Source organism: Salvelinus namaycush, chromosome 31 (genome assembly GCF_016432855.1).
Source record: "Salvelinus namaycush isolate Seneca chromosome 31, SaNama_1.0, whole genome shotgun sequence".
NCBI lineage: Eukaryota > Metazoa > Chordata > Actinopteri > Salmoniformes > Salmonidae > Salvelinus > Salvelinus namaycush.
In genome coordinates, this window is record NC_052337.1 from 31,362,510 (window position 1) to 31,382,508 (window position 19,999).

Here is a 19,999-nt window from a genome sequence, read left to right on the forward strand (position 1 = left end):
AATGATAGGTCAATGCTAGATAACCGAGAGATGTTTTGATACGTTAAAGAGCGACTGCCCATTAAAAAAAAAAAATCCCTTTGAAAATGGCCTATGTGTCATCGATATGAGTCAGGAACATGTATTCTAGTGTCAAAATTACCTCAATCTAAAACAACTGAACAAAGTAGTGAAACGGGCAAAGTACATTCTTCACACGAGGAAATCGTGTCGAAACTGTCAGGAACCAAAGTTTTCACCACACTAGATGCTGCTAGTGGTTCTACCAAATCCCTCTACACGAGGAGAGTAGCAAGCTGACTACTTTCATAACCCCTTTTGGGAGATACCGCTTCACACGTCTCCCATTACGGATAACCAGTGTCCCCGAGATTTTCCAAAGGAAAATGACGGAAACTCTGCAAGGGCTCGAGGGTGTGGCTATATACATGGGCGATGTACTGATCTATGCAAACTCTGAGCAGAAACATGACGAATGCCTGGGGAATATGCTCAAAGTCATTGAAGAAACAGGCATCAAGATCAACAAGGACATGTGTAAGTTCAAACAAAGCCAGCTTTGCTTCCTGAGGCACATCATTAATGAAAACAGAGTCAGGCCAGACCACGAAAAGCTCACGGGGATAAGCAACTTACCCTAGCCCCAGAACGTCAGCTGGCTGAAGCGTTTCCTCGGAATGGTACAGTATCTGGGGAAATACATCCCGGAGCTTTCCGCGCTGGGGCGCCGCTCTACGAGCTCCTCAAAACAAAGGTAGAGTGGGCCCGAGGACACCCACAGGAGGCAGCATTTCAGAGACTGAAACACTCACTAACCACTGCTCCAGTCTTAACTTTTTATGGCTGCAGGGGCAGTATTGAGTAGCTCTGATTAAAGGTGCCCATTTCAAACGGCCTCGTACTCAATTCTTGCTCGTACAATATGCATATTATTATTACTATTGGATAGAAAACACTCTCTAGTTTCTAAAACCGTTTGAATTATGTCTAAGTGAAACAGAACTGGACTTAGAGCAATTTCCCTATGTGGAGTTGAGAATGCAGATTTTTACAACCTGTTCTCAGACCTGTGTATAACTTTGCCTGTCTTCTATTGGTTGAGATGCACTGCATACGCCTTCCCCTGGGTGTCAGCGAATAGAGGGCCTTGAAATGGAGTCTCTAGGCAGATCAGAAAGTCTATAAATTGATTGGAATCGATGTGTCCCTTCTTTTGCTTCTTCGCGCTGACGCACTGAGGACCTTGGCATGTCGTTTTAGAAGCTCCCGTTTAAGCTTCTAGTTATATCCGGCTCTGTTTTTATTCGATATAGGCTTTAAAGACATCATAAACTGATATAATTCGGTTCAAAATAACAAGATTATGTCAGTATATTGCGATTTTCGGGTATTTATTTTCTTGGCGCTGTAGGAAGTTGGGTATCTCTGGCCCACATGGCTAATGTTTACTGCTAATTGCAACGTGGAAGACGACATTCTACAACCTAGCAACGATTCTTTTGGACAAAGGACACCTATCCCAAGATTCTGATGGGAGGTCATCAAAAAGTAAGAACTATTTATGCTGATAATTCATTGTTCTGTTGAAAAAATTCAAATGCATAAGACGCCATTACTTGCAGTGTAGCCTTGCTTTATCGCACCCTATATTGCGCAGTAACGTTAATTTTAAAAATGTAATTCAGCGATTGCATTAACTAATTTGTCTTTCAATTGCTGTCCAACCTGTATTTTTTTTAGTCAAGTTTATGAATAGTTTTCGATAAGAATAGGTGTCTTTCCAAGATGGCGCCGGACAGATTGCATGAGTATTTGGACACTATTGTCATTGTATAAGCACGATTTGTGCCGCTAAATATGCACATTTTCGAACAAACTCTATATGCATTGTGTAATATGATGTTACAGGACTGTCATCTGAAGAATTCTGAGAAGGTTAGTGAAAAAATTTATATATTTTGGTGGTTTATACGTTATCGCTATTTTTGCCTTGAATCAATGCTGGGGTGATGTTTGCACATGTGCTAAGCTAATATAACGCTAAATTGTGTTTTCGCTGTAAAACACTTAGAAAATCTGAAATATTGTCTGGATTCACAAGATCTGTGTCTTTCAATTGCTGTACGCTGTGTATTTTTAAGAAATGTTTTATGATGAGTAATTAGGTAATACACGTTGCGCTCTGTAGTTATTCTAGTCGCTTTGGTGAGATTTGTGATGGTGGCTGCAATGGTAAACTATGATTTATACCTGAAATATGCACATTTTTCTAACAAAACATATGCTATACAATAAATATGTTATCAGACTGTCATCTGATGAAGTTGTTTCTTGGTTAGTGGCTATTTATATCTTTATTTGGTCGAAATTGTGATAGCTACTGATGGAGTAAAAAACTGTTGGAGTAAAAAAAGTGGTGTCTTTTGCTAACGTGGTTAGCTAATAGATTTACATAGTGTCTTCCCTGTAAAACATTTTAAAAATCGGACATGTTGGCTGGATTCACAAGATGTGTACCTTTCATATGCTGTATTGGACTTGTTAATGTGCGAAAGTTAAATATTTAAAAAATATATATTTTGAATTTCGCGTCCTGCACTTTGAGCTGGCTGTTGTCATAAGTGTACCGACGTCGGGCTTGCAGCCATAAGAAGTTAACTTATAATTCCAGGAAACCTACAGCAGTGTCAGCTGATGCCAGCAGCTACAGAGTAGGATGTGTCCTACCTCAACAGCCTGGTGAGGACTGGAAACCAGTCGCCTACTGCAGCAGGCATGCAGAGACAAGATACGCTCAGATTGAAAAAGTGTTTAACGAGCGTGTGGGCTTGCGAACACTTTGAGAAGTACCTCTACAGACTAGGCAGCTTTAGGCTAGCTACCGGCCACAAACCCCTTGTGCCACACATTAACAGCAAGGACATGAACAATGTTCCTATCAGGTGTCAAAGACTGTTGATAAGATTGATGAGTTACAGTGGAATCGCAGAGTACGCACCAGGAAAGACACTCGCCGTAGATGATGCTCTGTCCAGTGGTCCACCGAGAAACCACGAGGGTGCAGCTCCAGAGAATGGAGGATATCAGACTGAACACAGAATCCGACCCACAGCTGCAGTCAGTGCTGTGGTTCATCAGAAATTGGTGGCCATCGTACTTAGAGAAAACCCCTGAATAGATAAGAGACTTTTATCAGGTGAGAGGGGAACTATCAGAGACACATGGACTAGTGATCAGGGGAAACCGCATAGTCATTCCCACATGCATGAGGAAAGAAATCCTACTTAGGATTCAAGATGGACACCAAGGGCTGGTTAAGTGCAGGGAGAGAGCTAACCAGTCAGTGTGGTGGCCTAAAATCTCACAGGAGATAATCACAGAGGTGGAAATGTGTGAGTTTTGCTGTGAAACTAGGAACACAAAGAGAAAAGAGCCATTCATGTCTAGTGAGCCTCCCTCCAGACCATGGCAGAAAATAGCAATAGATCTGTGTGAGTACTAAAAGGAAAACGACCTAGTAGTGTAGATTCTACTATTCTAGATTCCTATAAATCCTCCACCTCCCAACCACGACCAGTAGCCAGGTCATAGCCAAGCTCAAAGCAACCTTTGCTAGGTTTGGAGTACCTGAAATCCTGGTTAATGATAATGGCCCCCAGTTGGCAAGTACGAGCTAAAATAATTCAGTAAGGAGTATGACTTTACAGTATACATGTGACAAGCAAACCCCACTGTACAGGCAGCCAATTGGATATTCGCTCTGATGACATACAAAGCCACCTCCTCAACATCGACAGGTTTCAGCCCGGCTGAGCTACTGATGGGGAGAAGGATCAGGACAACCCTCCTTTCCTTGGAAGAGAATCTGAATCCAAACTGGCCTGACCAGGAGAAGGTCATACAGGCAGACGCTGCTGCAAAACACAAGCAGGCGTTTTACTTTGATTGCAGGAATGGAGTCAGAAACCTTCCATCACTGAGCCCTGGGGACACAGTGCTCATGAGACTTAATGGACAAAAACACTGGATGACACCAGCTGTTGTTCAGGGCCCCAGTTCCACCTCACGGTCAAACCGGGTGGAAACTGCCTAAGGGGGGCAAGTTCAGAAGGAGCAGGCGCCATCTACAGCACCAACGACACCAAGCCCGCTCACAGAGACTCTGCCCATGACCTCTCAGGTGTCTAGTGAGTCAGGTGAGACACAAACTGTTTCTACTCACAGGGACATGACTCTTCCACAAAGAGGAATAGGGTCTAATGTCACACATTCAGGACGAGTGAGAAAGCCAGTTGAGAGACTGGACCTGTAAAACTTTGAAAAGAAAAAGCACCTCTCCTATATATACAGTTCCAGTCAAAAGTTTGCACACACATACTCATTCCAGCGTTTTTCTTTATTTTTACTATTTTCTACATTTTAGAATAATAGTGAAGACATCAAAACTATGAAATAACACATATGGAATCATGTAGTAACCAAAAAAGTGTAAAACAAATCAAAATATACTTGAGAATCTTCAAAGTAGCCACCCTTTGTCTTGATGACAGCTTTGCACACTTGGCATTCCCTCAACCAGCTTCATAATGTAGTCACCTGGAATGCATTTCAATTAACAGGTGTGCCTTGTTAAATGTTAATTTGTGGAATTTCTTTCCTTCTTAATGCGTTTGAGCCAATCAGTTGTGTTGTGACAAGGTAGGGGTGGTTTACAGAAGATAGCCCTATTTGGTAAAAGACCAAGTCCATGTTATTCAAAGAACAGCTCAAATAAGAAAGAAAAACAACACTCCATCGTTATTTTAAGACATGAAGGGCAGTCAATCCGGCTCAATTTTGGAGCAGTCCTAAAACAGTTTTGAACACTCAAAACATTTTGCAACATTCCTGCAAAGATTTGGTACGTTCCAGGAATGTTTAGCATTTTTGAAGAGGAGGCTCAAACGTACCCTTCTCAGCCACCGGCCGAGGCTGACTTTCATCTCCCCGCAACCAAGCCCAGCTGGGGCAAGGTTGCCTCCCCTCACTGTCTGACGACTTGGTGTCAGGGGAAGGCGACCTAGAGGATGACGAGGATGACGACGGGATTAATATCATAATGGAGGATGAAGACCCAGTTCTTCCACACTCTCAAGTCCCTATGTCTCCATGCCCTCTGGACTGGGGAGTTGCTTTAATTAGCTTGGAGTTTGTGCTTTACCCAGCTGAAAAAACAATGTTTTAACAATGTTAAACAGTTAACGTTGCAGGAAGATTAGAATATGTTTTTTATAGGTTTCAGAAATGTTTTAAAAGTGTTCCAGAAACATTGGAAATGTGGCACGAACATTTAAGAAACGTATTGGAAATGCAAAAAAATCTCAAAACCTGTTTTCGCTTTGTCATTACGGGGTATTTTGTGTAGATTACTGAGTTAAACAATTTTTTTATCCATTTTAGAATAAGGCTGTAATGTAACAAAATGTGGAAAAACTTTGAATACTGAATACTTTCCACACACACACACTTTTACACTCATCATTTACTGCTGCTACTCTGTTCTTTATTTTACTCTTATTATCTTTTTGGATGCCTAGTCACTTTACCCTGCCTTCATGTACATTTCTACCTCAAGTACCTCTGCACATCGATCTGGTTCTGGTTCCCCATGTATATAGCGCCATTCTTGTGTATTTTTATTTTTTTCCCTCTTGTGTTAGTTAGTATTTTATTTTGAATTATTATTTTCAAACTCTGCATTGTTGGAAAAGGTTTGTAAGCAAGCATTTCACTGTAAAGTCTACACCAATTGTGTTCAGAGCATGTGATAAATACATTTGAATTTGTGTGTGTGCGTGTGCTTCTACATGTACAGGCTACAAAGGGTCCTAGCCCCTGCCTTTGGTTCAGGCGTGTGAACAGTCACTCAGAGGTCTGAGGAAGGTGAATCCCACAGCGTGTAATTAAACAAACTGCCCCACTAAACATGGCCGCTAACCTACTGAGCTCACCCACACACTGGAATCTGCATTCACCACCACCAGACCGGCAGCCTTCACCCGCTTCTCATAGAACTCATTACTCCGTCAAACAAGGTAACGAGCAACAGAGAAAAAAATGCACCAAACCATCAGCCTGACAGGCAACAATCCAGACACTGAAAGACAGTAGAAGTGTTCGTTTCACCTGAAGTAACACATCTCAAAACACCTCATTGTGGCTCTGAGTCACAAAGCTATTGTGTCATGGTGGGGGGGGAATGGTGAACTATTTAGTCTCTCCCTTCTGTGCTGTGATCGTACTATATGTCAATAGGTAAATCCCTGCCTGGTTAGTAATATGAAGTCATGTGCTGGTCATCCTCAATTCTCCAGGAGTTTTTTAAGTATGAAAAATTAAATAAATCACAGGGATTTCTATTTTTCTGTATGAACAGAGGTTGTTTTTCAGCTTTATTTCCTGTCCCTGTTTAAATGTGTTTTCTCCACCATATTGATCTCATTATCATAATCCTTATTACCTAAAAGCATTTCATAAGCAGTTGGTCCAGCTGCTGACATGATAAAGGAACCCACGGCTTGCCAATGCTGAAAATGGAAGAGAAAAAAAGAAAGAAGTTGAATTGCTCCCCCTGACCTATGAATGCTGCCACTATGAAAAACGTTCTGCTGGAAATGCATTACAGCGCCTTCAGAAAGATTTCACAACACTTGCCTTTTTCCACAGTTTGTTGTGTTACAGCATGAATCTAAAATGTAATACATTTATATTTTTGTCACTGGCCTACACACATTACCCGATAATGTCAAAGTGAATTATGTTTTTGGAAATGTTTACAAATGAATTAAAAAATAAAAGCTGAAATGTCTTGAGTCAATAAGTATTCAACCCCTTTGTTGTTGTAAGCCTAAATAAATTCAGGATGAATAATTTGCTTAACAAGTCACATAAGTTGCATGGACTCACTCTGTGTGCTATAATAGTGTTTAGCATGCTTTACCTCATCTCTGTACACATACAATTATCTGTAAGATCCCTCAGTTGAGCAGTGAATTTCAACCACAAAGACCAGGGAGGTTTTCAAATGCCTCGCAACGAAGGGCACTTATTGGTAGATGGGTAAAAATGTAAAAGCAGACAATGAATATCTCTTAGAGCAGGGGTGAGCAATTCCAGTCCTCGAAGGCCTGATTGGTGTCACAGTTTTTCCCCAGCCCCAGTTAACACACCTGACTCCAATAATCACCTAATCATGATCTTTAGTTTAGAATGCACTTGGATTAATCAGCTGTGTTTGCTAGGGATGGAGAAAAAGTATGACACCAATCAGGCCCTCGAGGACTGGAGTTGCCCACCCCTGCCTTAGAGCATGGTAAAGTTATGAATTACACTTTGGATGGTGTATCAATACACCCAGTCAATTAAAAAATACATGTGTCCTTCCTAACTCAGTTGCCGGAGAGGAAGGAAACTGTTTACGGATTTCACCATGAGGCCAATGGTGACTTTAAAACAGTTACGGTGTTTAATTGCTGTGATAGTAGAAACCTGAGGATGTATCAACAACATTGTAGTTACTCCACAATACGAACATAATTGACAGAGTAGGAGGAGGACAGTACATAGTAAAAATATTCCAAAACATCGAATAAATGTTTAATTCAGGCTGTACGACAACAAAATGTGGAATAAGTCAAGGGGTATGAATACTTTTGAAATATAAAGTGCCTTCAGAAAGTAACAAAGTAAATAAAATAATATCTTAAGATTGATAGATTTAGCCATAATGCTTATCGTGACATTTTTTATTTTAGACAGCGAGAAAGAGCGAGAAAGATGGGGGTGGAGGAGGACAGTTTTCAGGTATAGTTAGTGTTAGCTACTGTAGTGGTTCAGAGGTTGTGCATTATTTAAGCCGTTTCACAAAGCTGCAGGTTTGTGTGCATTCATTAAGGGTTAATTAACCTCTGTCTCAGTACACTTTGAAGCCCAGGCAAGTAATTACCTGACGACACAAAGTACAAATAAAATCACAACATTGGAAATAAATGCAACCTTATTTTTGTGTGAGTTTGGGAATAATTTTAAGCTTTGTGTTGAACCATTGTCACTCGTATGAAATAGCCCCCGACCAGGCCTGATTTATGATTCGCTCCCTGCCTCTGGCAAGCCAAGCTGAATAATTAACATTATGCAGCAGTCTGCGTGCCAAGAAAGGAGGGATGAAGGAGAGAGGAACAGATAAGACAGGAAAGAGCTACCACCCCGGTTGGAATGTGACACAGAGTGGGCGTGTCCATAGGGATCCTATGTCATAAAACCTCAAAGTTCCTGAATGGGATGAAAATGGTAGCCATATTGGTCAGGGAGAAATCCAAACCAGTATGGCAATAAGGCATAATCCTGATTTTACTTATGCAGGAAAATAAAAGTAAGGCATGTGATATATCAGAAATTGGGTAATAGAATTATTGTCTAAATAAAATTGTTTGTATTACAATTATAAATACAGTATATTCCCGGTTTTATACCATTCTTCTGTATAAATAGCCTCTAAAAATATTTTATTGGAAAGCTGTGAATTCTGTTATATGGTACAATATCAGTACTTGTTCCATTTACAACTTGTCTAAGTCCTATCATCAACTGATTGTATGGCTGTGGATTCACTGCATTGTTTGAATGGAATGCTGGCATATTGAAAATGTATTTGAAAAATTAATGGATTCATTCTTCTAAATCTGCTGGCTAGCTAGCAAGCTAGCCTCTTCAGGATTAGCCCCTTTTTTTTATATATTCGCCTAAAACGACATACCCAAATCTAACTGCCTGTAGCTCAGGCCCTGAAGCAAGGATATGCATATTCTTGGTACCATTTGAAGGGAAACACTTTGACGTTTATGGAAATGTGAAAGGAATGTTGTAGAATATAACACGATAGATCTGGTAAAAGATCATACAAAGAAAAAACCAACCTTTCTTTTGTATTTTTTTGTACCATCATCTTTGAAATGCAAGAGAAAGGACAAAATGTATTATTCCAGCCCAGGTGCAATTTAGATTTTGGCCACTAGATGGCATCATGTGCAATGTTTTAGACTGATCCAATGAACCATTGCATTTCTGATTTAAAAAAATGTATCGACACTGCCCAAATGTTCCAAATTTGTTTATTAATAACTTTTCTTTTTCAAAATTGTGCACTCTCCTCAAACAATAGCATGGTATTCTTTCACTGTAATAGCTACTGTAAATTGGACAGTACAGTTCTATTAACAAGAATGTAAGCTTTCTGGCAATATCAGATATGTTCTGGGAAAAGTTCTTGTTACTTACAACCTCATGCTAATCGCATTAGCCTACGTTAGCTCAACCATCCCGTGGAAGGGACACCGATCCCAAAAAACTAGCTAACAAACCTGCAGAGCAGATACATTCTTCAAATTTATTATTTTATACATTATACCATAGGATTGTTGAATACTCATTTCTGATTGGCTTGAAGGGCATTCTATTTAAGTGATAATGCCAGAGAAGCCGGTGTTTGGAGGATATATTGGCATGGGTGTTGTTAGGCCTGAGACGAAGTCATGGGCCGGCAAGCCGTGCCAATATATCCTCCAAACATTGGCTTTTTGGGCATTATAGCTTCTACTCGCAAACTAACACTTTTTTTGTGGCAAATGTGTTAAATTACAGCCATGGTGTGAAAGGGATAATCAATTCGGGGCTTTATGCATTCTCTGGAAAATAATGCAACTCTGTGGAAGGTTTGTTCCTGTCATGCCCTGGCCTTAGTATTCTTTGTTTTCTTAATTATTTTAGTTAGGTCAGGGTGTGACATGGGGAATGTATGTGGTTTTTGTAGTGTCTAGGGTGGTTGTAAGGTTTAGGGGGTTTATTAGAGTAGTTGGGTTTATGTTTAGTATAGAAGTCTAGCTGTCTCTATGGTTGAGTGTAGGTATCTAGGAAAGTCTATGGTTGCCTGAATTGGGTCTCAATTAGAGACAGCTGGTTATTGTTGTCTCTGATTGGGAGCCATATTTAAGGCAACCATAGGCTTTAGTTGTTTGTGGGGAATTGTCTATGTCGAAGTGTTTTGTGTCAGCACTTATGTTTGATAGCGTCACGGTCGTCTGTTTTGTTGTTTTGTTTTTCCTTCTTGAAATAAAAGGAAGATGTACTTTCCACGCGCTGTGCCTTGGTCCTCTCTCAGTCCTTTTGACGATCGTGACAGAATTCCCCACCAATGCGGGATCAAGCAGCGCGAAAAGTGGCAACAGGAGCAGCGCAAGGAGGAATGGAAATGGGAGCGTAATATGGACTACACTACGTGGGAGGAGATCGACAGGTGGGTGATCGACCCAGGGCGAGTGCCGGAGCCAGCCTGGGATTCTCTGGCGCAGTGTGAGGAGGGATACCGGCGAATGGAGGCAGCACGACGACGCGGTAGGAAGCCTGTGAGTCAGCCCCAAAAATTTCTTGGGGGGGGGCTTAGAGGTAGTGGGCCGAGGGCAGGTAGGAGACCTGCGCCCACTTCCCAGGCTAACCGTGGAGAGCGGGAGTACGGGCGAACACCGTGTTACGCAGTAGAGCGCACGGTGTCTCCTATACGTGTTCATAGCCCGGTGCGGGTTATTCTACCTCCCCGCACTGGTAGGGCTAGATTGGGCATTGAGCCAGGTGTCATGAAGCCGGCTCAACGCGTCTGGTCTCCAGTGCGTCTCCTCGGGCCGGCATACATGGCACCAGCCTTACGCATGGTGTCCCCGGTTCGCCTACATAGCCCGGTGCGGGTTATTCCACCTCCCCGCACGGGTAGGGCGACGGGGAGCATTCAACTAGGTAAGGTTGGGCAGGCTCGGTGCTCAAGGGAACCAGTACGCCTGCACGGTCCGGTATTTCCGGCGCCACCTCCCCGCCCCAGTCCAGTTCCACCAGTGCCTACACCACGCACCAGGCTTCCAGTGTGTCTCCAGAGCCCTGTTCCTCCTCCACGCACTCGTCCTATGGTGCGTGTCTCCAGCCCGGTACCACCAATTCCGGCACCACGCACCAAGCCTCCTGTGCGTCTCCAGAGTCCTGTGCATCCTGTTGCTGCTCCCCGCATTAGCCCTGAGATGCGTGTCCCCAGCCCGGTACCACCAGTTCCGGCACCACGCACTAGGCCTAATGTGCGTCCCCAGGGTCCAGTATGCCCTGTTCCTTCTCCCCGCACTAGCCTGAAGGTGTGTGTCCTTAGCCCGGTGCCTCCAGTTCCGGCACCACGCACCAGGCCTACAGTGCGCCTATTCCGGCCAGAGCCATCCGTCTGCCCAGTGCCATCTGAGCCATCCGTCTCCCCAGCGCCATCTGAGCCCTCCGTCTCCCCAGCGCCATCTGAGCCCTCCGTCTCCCCAGCGCCATCTGAGCCCTCCGTCTCCCCAGCGCCATCTGAGCCATCCGTCTCCCCAGCGCCATCTGAGCCATCCGTCTCCCCAGCGCCATCTGAGCCATCCGTCTCCCCAGCGCCATCTGAGCCATCCGTCTCCCCAGCGCCGTCTGAGCCATCCGTCTCCCCAGCGCCGTCTGAGCCATCCGTCTGCCCAGCGCCGTCTGAGCCATCCGTCTGTCCCGAGCCATTAGAGCCGCCCGTCTGTCCCGAGCCGTCAGAGCCGTTAGTCAGTCAGGAGCCGCTAGAGCCATTCGTCAGTCAGGATCTGCCAGAGCCGCCAACCAGACAGGATCTGCCAGAGCCGCCAACCAGACAGGATCTGCCAGAGCCGCCAACCAGACAGGATCTGCCAGAGCCGCCAACCAGACAGGATCTGCCAGAGCCGCCAACCAGACAGGATCTGCCAGAGTCGCCAACCAGACAGGATCTGCCAGAGTCGCCAACCAGACAGGATCTGCCAGAGTCGTCAGCCAGCCATGAGCGTCCAGATCCGTCAGCCAGCCATGAGCAGCCAGATCCGTCAGCCAGCCATGAGCCGTCCAGCCAGGATCCGCCAGAGCCGTCCAGCCAAGATCCGCCAGAGCAGTCATCCAGCCAGGATCCGTCCCTCAGTCCGGAGCTGCCCCTTATCCTGGTGCTGTCCCTTATCCTGGTGCTGTCCCTTATCCTGGTGCTGTCCCTTATCCTGGTGCTGTCCCTTTATCCTGGTGCTGTCCCTTAGTCCGGTGCTGCCCCTTAGTCCGGTGCTGCCCCTTAGTCCGGTGCTGCCCCTTAGTCCGGTGCTGCCCCTTAGTCCGGTGCTGCCCCTTAGTCCGGTGCTGCCCCTTAGTCCGGTGCTGCCCCTTAGTCCGGTGCTGCCCCTTAGTCCGGTGCTGCCCCTTAATCCAGTGGGGTTAATGTGGAGGGTGGCCATTTGGAGGAGGCTACGTAAGCGGGTAGTGACTATGGTGGGGTGGGGACCACGACCAGTGCCGGAGCCGCCGCCGTGGACGGAAGCCCACCCAGACCCTCCCCTAGACTATGTGCTGGTGCGCCCGGAGTTCGCACCTTAAGGGGGGGGTTATGTCACGCCCTGGCCTTAGTATTCTTTGTTTTCTTAATTATTTTAGTTAGGTCAGGGTGTGACATGGGGAATGTATGTGGTTTTTGTAGTGTCTAGGGTGGTTGTAAGGTTTAGGGGGTTTATTAGAGTAGTTGGGTTTATGTTTAGTATAGAAGTCTAGCTGTCTCTATGGTTGAGTGTAGGTATCTAGGAAAGTCTATGGTTGCCTGAATTGGGTCTCAATTAGAGACAGCTGGTTATTGTTGTCTCTGATTGGGAGCCATATTTAAGGCAACCATAGGCTTTAGTTGTTTGTGGGGAATTGTCTATGTCGAAGTGTTTTGTGTCAGCACTTATGTTTGATAGCTTCACGGTCGTCTGTTTTGTTTGTTGTTTTGTTTTTCCTTCTTGAAATAAAAGGAAGATGTACTTTCCACGCGCTGCGCCTTGGTCCTCTCTCAGTCCTTTTGACGATCGTGACAGTTCCACTCCGCTAGAACACATAGCCCATTGTTGATCAACCCTCATATGTCTTATCACAGCAACTGACAAACCATGGTTGACCAACTCCCTCACCAAAATGGCTGACCTTTTACCATCATAACAAGGTTCATGTCCATTCTAGAATTCTAATTTAAGACAACATAATAATTCCATGCGGAATTTGAAAATAAACACATTCGTGGGACCAGCGCTATTGATAACTACTAGCACCGTTGCTAACTAGCAACGCTGGTCCCATGAATTGCAAAGAGTTATGGGATATTACAACCTTGTTATCTTAACTTTGTAATCTTCAACCTAGATTCTATGGGCTTGTCTAGGAATGGGACAATATGGCATGCTGGGAAATTGGCTGAGTCACACAGGAGTTGCTCTTCTGAGCTCTATTCAGCTGTGGGTCAGTCTCTGTGTTCAATGATCCAAACACTGTCTGTACTATTTACATACAGTACAGCTATGGTATATCCCCAGCCCTCTCACTAAAAAGTGATGTCCTGGCTGTCTGTCATCCACCAAATAACAATGGAGTTTTTGAGGTCGATTTGTAATTCAATAGACAAGCAGGAAGTCTGGAATTGGGAACATTAGACAACTAATGCATCTATATTAGCTTCTTCAGACACAAAGAATACAGAAAGAACACATTGACAAAAATAAATACACTTGTGGCTGCTCTTGCCTGTTTAAAACTTCAAGAAGAAATACAATCATTTTGAAATGATATATTCATTGCTAAAAAATGACTCAATGCATATCTTTAAACATTAGGATGGTCTTTTCATCATATTTAAAATGCATTCTATTTATGAAGCAGGTTATCACAAATCTAAAATGCTAAGGTAAACTATCTTGTCATAAATTTAGAGTAAAAGTTAATGTAGGTGTAGGTAGGGGTTGAAATGCCACATTGTCTTCTGCAGGGTTGGGTAGGTTACTTTCTAAATGTAATCCATTAAAGTTACTAGTTACCTGTCCAATTGTAATCAGTAATGTAACTTTTGGATTACCCAAACTCAGTAGCTCTATCTGATAAACTTCCTTTACTTTTAGATTACTTTCCCCTTAAGAGGCATTAGAAAAAGACAAAAATGTATCTTACCAATTGAACGACATCTATTGCAGGATAAAACAAGGATAAAGTTTACATAGCTGGCCAAATATGGATGTTAAATGTTACTTTATGGGTTGGTTATGTAGGTGTCATGACATTGGCCTGAGTGGGGGAGTTTTATGACCCCCATAAATACTTTTCCCCTTTTTCCTCTCTCTACTCTACCGATGTGACTATTGAAAATCCCTTTGTTAACATTGAGAGAGAGTCTGGTGACATCAAAAGATGGTAACGGAACCATATTTCGGTAATCCAATCAGCTGAAAATATACTTTGGTACTAAATGAATATGATGCCAGATCAGTTGGCGTCTGAGACATTATTACTGATGATAGGACAACATAAACTGTATCTTGGAAAGTCTACACATTGTAGTTATCAGATTCACATGGAATTGTTGTGCAATTTAAAGGTTTAAATATGAAACTATTTGTGAAAAGATTAAATGTAATTGTAGCTTCCAAATGAGAGAATTGGGTTTTCATGAGTGAACTATGCTTAACTTCTTGGGGATATAGGGGGTGCTGTTTCGACTTAGCGAAAATTGGTCTCCAAATTAAAACTGCCTAGTACTCAATTCTTGCTCGTACAATATGCATATTATTATTATTATTGGATAGAAAACACTCTCTAGTTTCTATAACCGTTGGAATTATGTCTCTGAGTGCAACAGAACTCATTCTACAGCACTTTTCCTGACAGGGAGTGAGATTTCAGAAATCTTGGCCACTGGTCCCAGGTCAGTTTTAAGGTCCCTGTAAATGCTATGAGGATACAAACACTGCCTACGCCTTCCTCTAGATGTCAGTAAGAGGTGACAATTTGAATGGAGTCGATTGCGCAATCAGGGCCTGTATAAAAGAGCACAAGGCGGAAGTAGCTTTCTTTTCTTCATGCGCCTGACGCACGATGGACGTCGGACTGGCTCTCTTTCCAAGCTTTGCTTTAGCCACTTCTAAATCGCCGGTCATGTTTTTACTCGTTATAGGTGTTAAAAACATCATAAGGTAGTTAATTTAAACCGTTTTATAGCAATTTATATCCGTTTAGTGCGATTTTGAGGCATTTCTTTGTGATGCACTTTGAACGGCTGGGCACGTTTCCAGTACATGCCGAACGTTAGTGGCCATTTCGACAGGGCAAGAGGACATCTTTCGACCAAAAGACGATTAGACCGGAGAAAGGATACATTGCCCAAGATTCTGATGGAAGATCAGCTCATAGTAAGAACTATTTATGATGATAAATCGTTGTTCTGTAGAAAAATGTTAAACGCATATTCCGCCATTTTTTTGGGTGTAGCTTCGCTTGGCGAACCCTGTATTGCACAGTAAGGATAATTTTAGAAATGTAATTCAGCGATTGCATTAAGAACTAATTTGTCTTTCGATAGCTGTCCAACTTATATTTTTTTAGTCAAGTTTATGAATAGTTATTCATTAGACCAGATCACTGTCAAAGATGGCGGCCGACGTTTTCGGCCCAGGTTAGATACTATTGTCATTGTATAACCACGGTTTTTTGTGGCTAAATATGCACATTTTCGAACAAACTCTATATGTATGTTGTAATATGATGTTACAGGAGTGTCATCGGAAGAATTCTGAGAAGGTTAGTGAAAAAATTAATATATTTTGGCGATGATAACGTTATCGCTCTCTTTGGCTTGAATCAATGCTCGGGTAACGTTTGCACATGTGGTATGCTAATATAACGATTTATTGTGTTTTCGCTGTAAAACACTTAGAACATCTGAAATATTGTCTGAATTCACAAGATCTGTGTCTTTCCATTGCTATGCGCTGTGTATTTTTAAGAAATGTTTTATGATGAGTAAATTGGTAATACACGTTGCTCTCTGTAGTAATTCTAGTCGCTTTGGTGAGATTTGTGATGGTGGCTGCAATGGCAAACTATGATTTATACCTGAAATATGCAAATTTTTCTAACAAAACCTATGCTATACAATAAACATGTTATCAGACTGTCATCTGATGAGGTTTTTTCTTGGTTAGTGGCTATCAATATCTTTATTTGGTCGAATTTGTGATAGCACCTGATGGAGTAAGAAACTGATGGAGTTAGAAAAGTGGTGTCTTTTGCTAACGTGGTTAGCTAATAGATTTACATATTTTGTCTTCCCTGTAAAACATTTTAAAAATCAGAAATGATGGCTTTATTCACAAGATCTGTATCTTTCATTTGGTGTCTTGGACTTGTGATTTAATGATATTTAGATGCTACTATTTAATTGTGACGCTATGCTAGCGATGCTAATCAGTGGGGGGGGTTGGGGGTGCTTGTCAAGTGGGACGCTAGCGTCCCAACTATCCCAGAGAAGTTAACTCAGTGGCCCTGCCCATGTGAACAGACATTGGTTATAAACTATGAAACACGCCCTTCTCTCCCCTCCTATATAAAGCCCTTGACGAAAATATAACTTTCTGTTCCGAGGACGTTAGGGTGACAGTCCTGCGTTAAAAGGACAAAGACCACCTACAGATCTGAGCCAACCTCAGCAAGAATCTCACTAAATTAGCGTCGAATTTCAACGTGAAGATGACGGTCAACACACCAGATGGATGCATTTCGACTATACCAGCCAGAATATAGTATGAGATTAAAGTATGGCAACTTTGTATGAACTCTTATTCACTAAAGAAGTGCTACCCCCTCCGCCCGCTAAACGTGGGCTAGGAGAGGGCGGACAGAGTATCCATTCTACCACGCTCCAGTTCACCACTAGACAGTCTTCAGAGGACCAGAGATCCATCCTGGACCACCCGGCCTCCCATCTACCGAAGCGCAGCTCAGAGTAAATATTTATTGCATTCTCCCTTTTCAAATGGGCGGTTATTTAAAATGCATAAGATTCTGTATTTGCGATAGAGTAGCTGCCTAAGGCCCGATAGAGACATAGCTTCTCCCTTTGTTCCTCAGTCTTCCCGCTCTTTCACTCAAACCCAGCTCCCTTTCCTTTGTGTAACCAGCCGTCATGTCGGCTCCGTCCACCAGGGACGTTTTCTTTATGACACAATTGGTAATCAATGTATGATTAATTCTGTGTATATGTAATTCTGTGTGATTAGTTAGGTATTTAGTAAATAAATAATTAACCCAAATTTTGTATTGCTGATTCAACTTGTTAGCCAGGGTTCGTGAAGATAACCAAGAATGTACAACTTTCAGTGAGGATTAAATATTGACTGCTACTGACGTAAAAGATTACTAGGACTTTAAGAGTTTATTCGGAAGATAACAGCTCTATAAACATTATTTCGTGGTGCCCTGACTTTCTAGTTAATTATTTACCTGATTAGCTTGATCAGGTAATATTGATCATATAACTGGGGTAAGCGCATGGCCGCCGGGGGTACGCCAAATAAAAATGTGATTCACATTTCACAACTTTTTTTCTTCACATTTTCAAACAGAACATTTATATTTTCCAACAGGGCTATACTTTTGGGTGAGTTTTTTTTCTTCCCCGAGTAGCCTCGTTTCACTGCCAAAAAGAAAACTAAACCATCTAGTGTTCAGCGAAATAACAACACAATGTCAAATTGTCACACTCGTCGTATTGATGAGACCAAGGCGCAGCGTGCATAGAGTTCCACATAATTTTAATAAAGAGAAACTCACAAAACAAAACAATAAAGAACAAACGAAACGTGAAGCTACTGGAGTGCACAAAGGCAACTTACTGTAGACAAGATCCCACAACTAACAATGGGGAAAATGGCTACCTAAATATGATCCCCAATCAGAGACAACGATAAACAGCTGTCACACCCCAACCAACACAGAGAAAAACAGCTTACTATGGTCAGGGCGTGACACCAATATAGGTAGCCTAGTCAAATAATTAACATCCAGTCACATTAACCTTTAACGAGTCACCAACCCGGATCCGGGATCACCCCCCACTCCCCCCCCACTGAGTAGCATAGCTAGCATAGCGTCACAAGTAAATTGTAGCATCTAAATATCATTAAATCACAAGTCCAAGACACCAGATGAAAGATACAGATCTTGTGAATAAAGCCACCATTTCAGATTTTTAAAATGTTTTACAGGGAAGACACAATATGTAAATCTATTAGCTAACCACGTTAGCATAAGACACAATTTTTTTACTCCAACAGTTTTTTCCTGCGTCAGTAGCTATCACTAATTCGACTAAATAAAAATATATATAGCCACTAACCAAGAAACAACTTCATAAGATGACAGTCTGATAACATATTTATGGTATAGCATAGTTTTTTTTTGAAAAATGTGCATTTTTCAGGTATAAATCACAGTTCTACATTGCAGCTGCAATCTGAAATAGTGCTGACGCAGCCAGAACAATTACAGAGACCAACGTCATATAACTAATTACTTATCTTAAAACATTTCAGAAAAATACACAGCGTACAGATATTGAAAGCCCAACATCTGGTGAATCCAAACAATATTTCAGATTTATTAAATGTTTTATAGCGAAAACAAAATGTAGCGCTAAATTAGCATAGCCACGCCAGCCAGAACCAGCTGGGCGCCCGCGACCAGTTCACATGCACGACAGATATATGAAATAACATCGTAAATTGGGTCTTACTATTGCTGATCTTTCATCAGAATGTTGATCAATGTGTCCTTAGTCCTGATGAGTCGTTCAATCCATTCATAATGGCAACTTTCCCTCTTCATTTAGCATATGTACTGGTCGACTGGCCAAAGTAAAAAAAGTCACAGAACGGAACACGGCAAAACTCCCGAAAAAATTCAAATAATCTGATTAAACTATATTGAAAAAACATACATTAAGATGATATGGTCACATGTATCAAACAAACTTCGAGACGGAGATAGTTTTCATCCGTAACGGCAGCAAAACAGTAGACAATCGCACCTCCAAATAGCGCGAATCAGAGAACCGGAAGTTGTCGGTCACGCCAAAGAAATAGGTCTTATTTCACGTCAGTACAAGGTAAACAAAAAATTTCTCCTCTGACGTCCTCTTGACACCCAGAGGAAGACGAATGAAGTGTGTTTCGGGTCATAGGTGGCGTGACCATATATAGGCAGAGCGTTGAAGCGAGCATACACATCTTGCATTCTTCTTCTTGGTCAGGGAAAGTGCTGTCAAATGACTTCTGTTTAACTCAGAGACCAAATTGAAACGGTTTTAGAAACTATAGATTGTTTTCTATCCAATGGTATTAATTATATGCATATAGTAAGAGCAATAATTGAATAAGAGGCAGTTTAATCTGTAGAGGAAATTATGCTAATGCGAAAACAGCACCCCCTATAGTGGCAAGAATTAACCGTTACTCTCTCACGGGAAACCTTCACTCTTGCGCAGACATTTAGAAACGAAACATGACAACTTGAAAAATAAGCCACAGGAGTTTTTTGAGTGAGAATAAAGACAACTTTTGAGTAGTAAGACGTATTAAAGCAACAGATATCATTAATAAGAAGGGGCTAGAAGCATCTTAAAATGGTGAGCTACCGAGTGGCTAGGACAATACTATCGTGGAGGACTTCATTCTTCCTGCTGCCGCGGATATGGCTGTGACAATGCTGGGGGAAAAGGCCCAAAAAAACTATACATACAATGACTTCATCAAACAACACTGTTTAACGATGCATCAGTGACATGGCACGAGATGTTTTGAAACAATTACTTCGCATACAAGCCAGTGAATTATATGCATTACAGCTGGATGAGTCAACAGACGTGGCGGGCCTGGCGTCAAGCCCTGATCTGTTTCACCTGTCCTTGTGCTTGTCTCCACCCCCGTCCAGGTGTTGCCCTTCTTCCCAATTATCCCCTGTATAGAAATACCTGTGTTCTCTGTCTGTTTGATGCCAGTTCATCTTGTTCGTTCAAGCTAACCAGCGTTTTTCCTGTCAGCTCCTATCCTTTCCCAGCTTC

At 42.5% G+C, this 19,999-nt stretch overlaps 1 protein-coding gene across 1 annotated transcript in view; it reads left to right on the forward strand.

The window, feature by feature from the left end:
• The first annotated feature begins 386 nt into the window (after window positions 1-386).
• Window positions 387-19,999, forward strand: part of LOC120025549 (leucine-rich repeat transmembrane neuronal protein 4-like) — a 174,481-nt gene continuing 154,868 nt past the window's right edge. Inside the window, exon 1 of the mRNA XM_038970110.1 lies at window positions 387-537. Coding sequence (XP_038826038.1) covers window positions 387-537 — 151 coding nt within the window. The remainder of the gene's footprint in view (window positions 538-19,999) is intronic.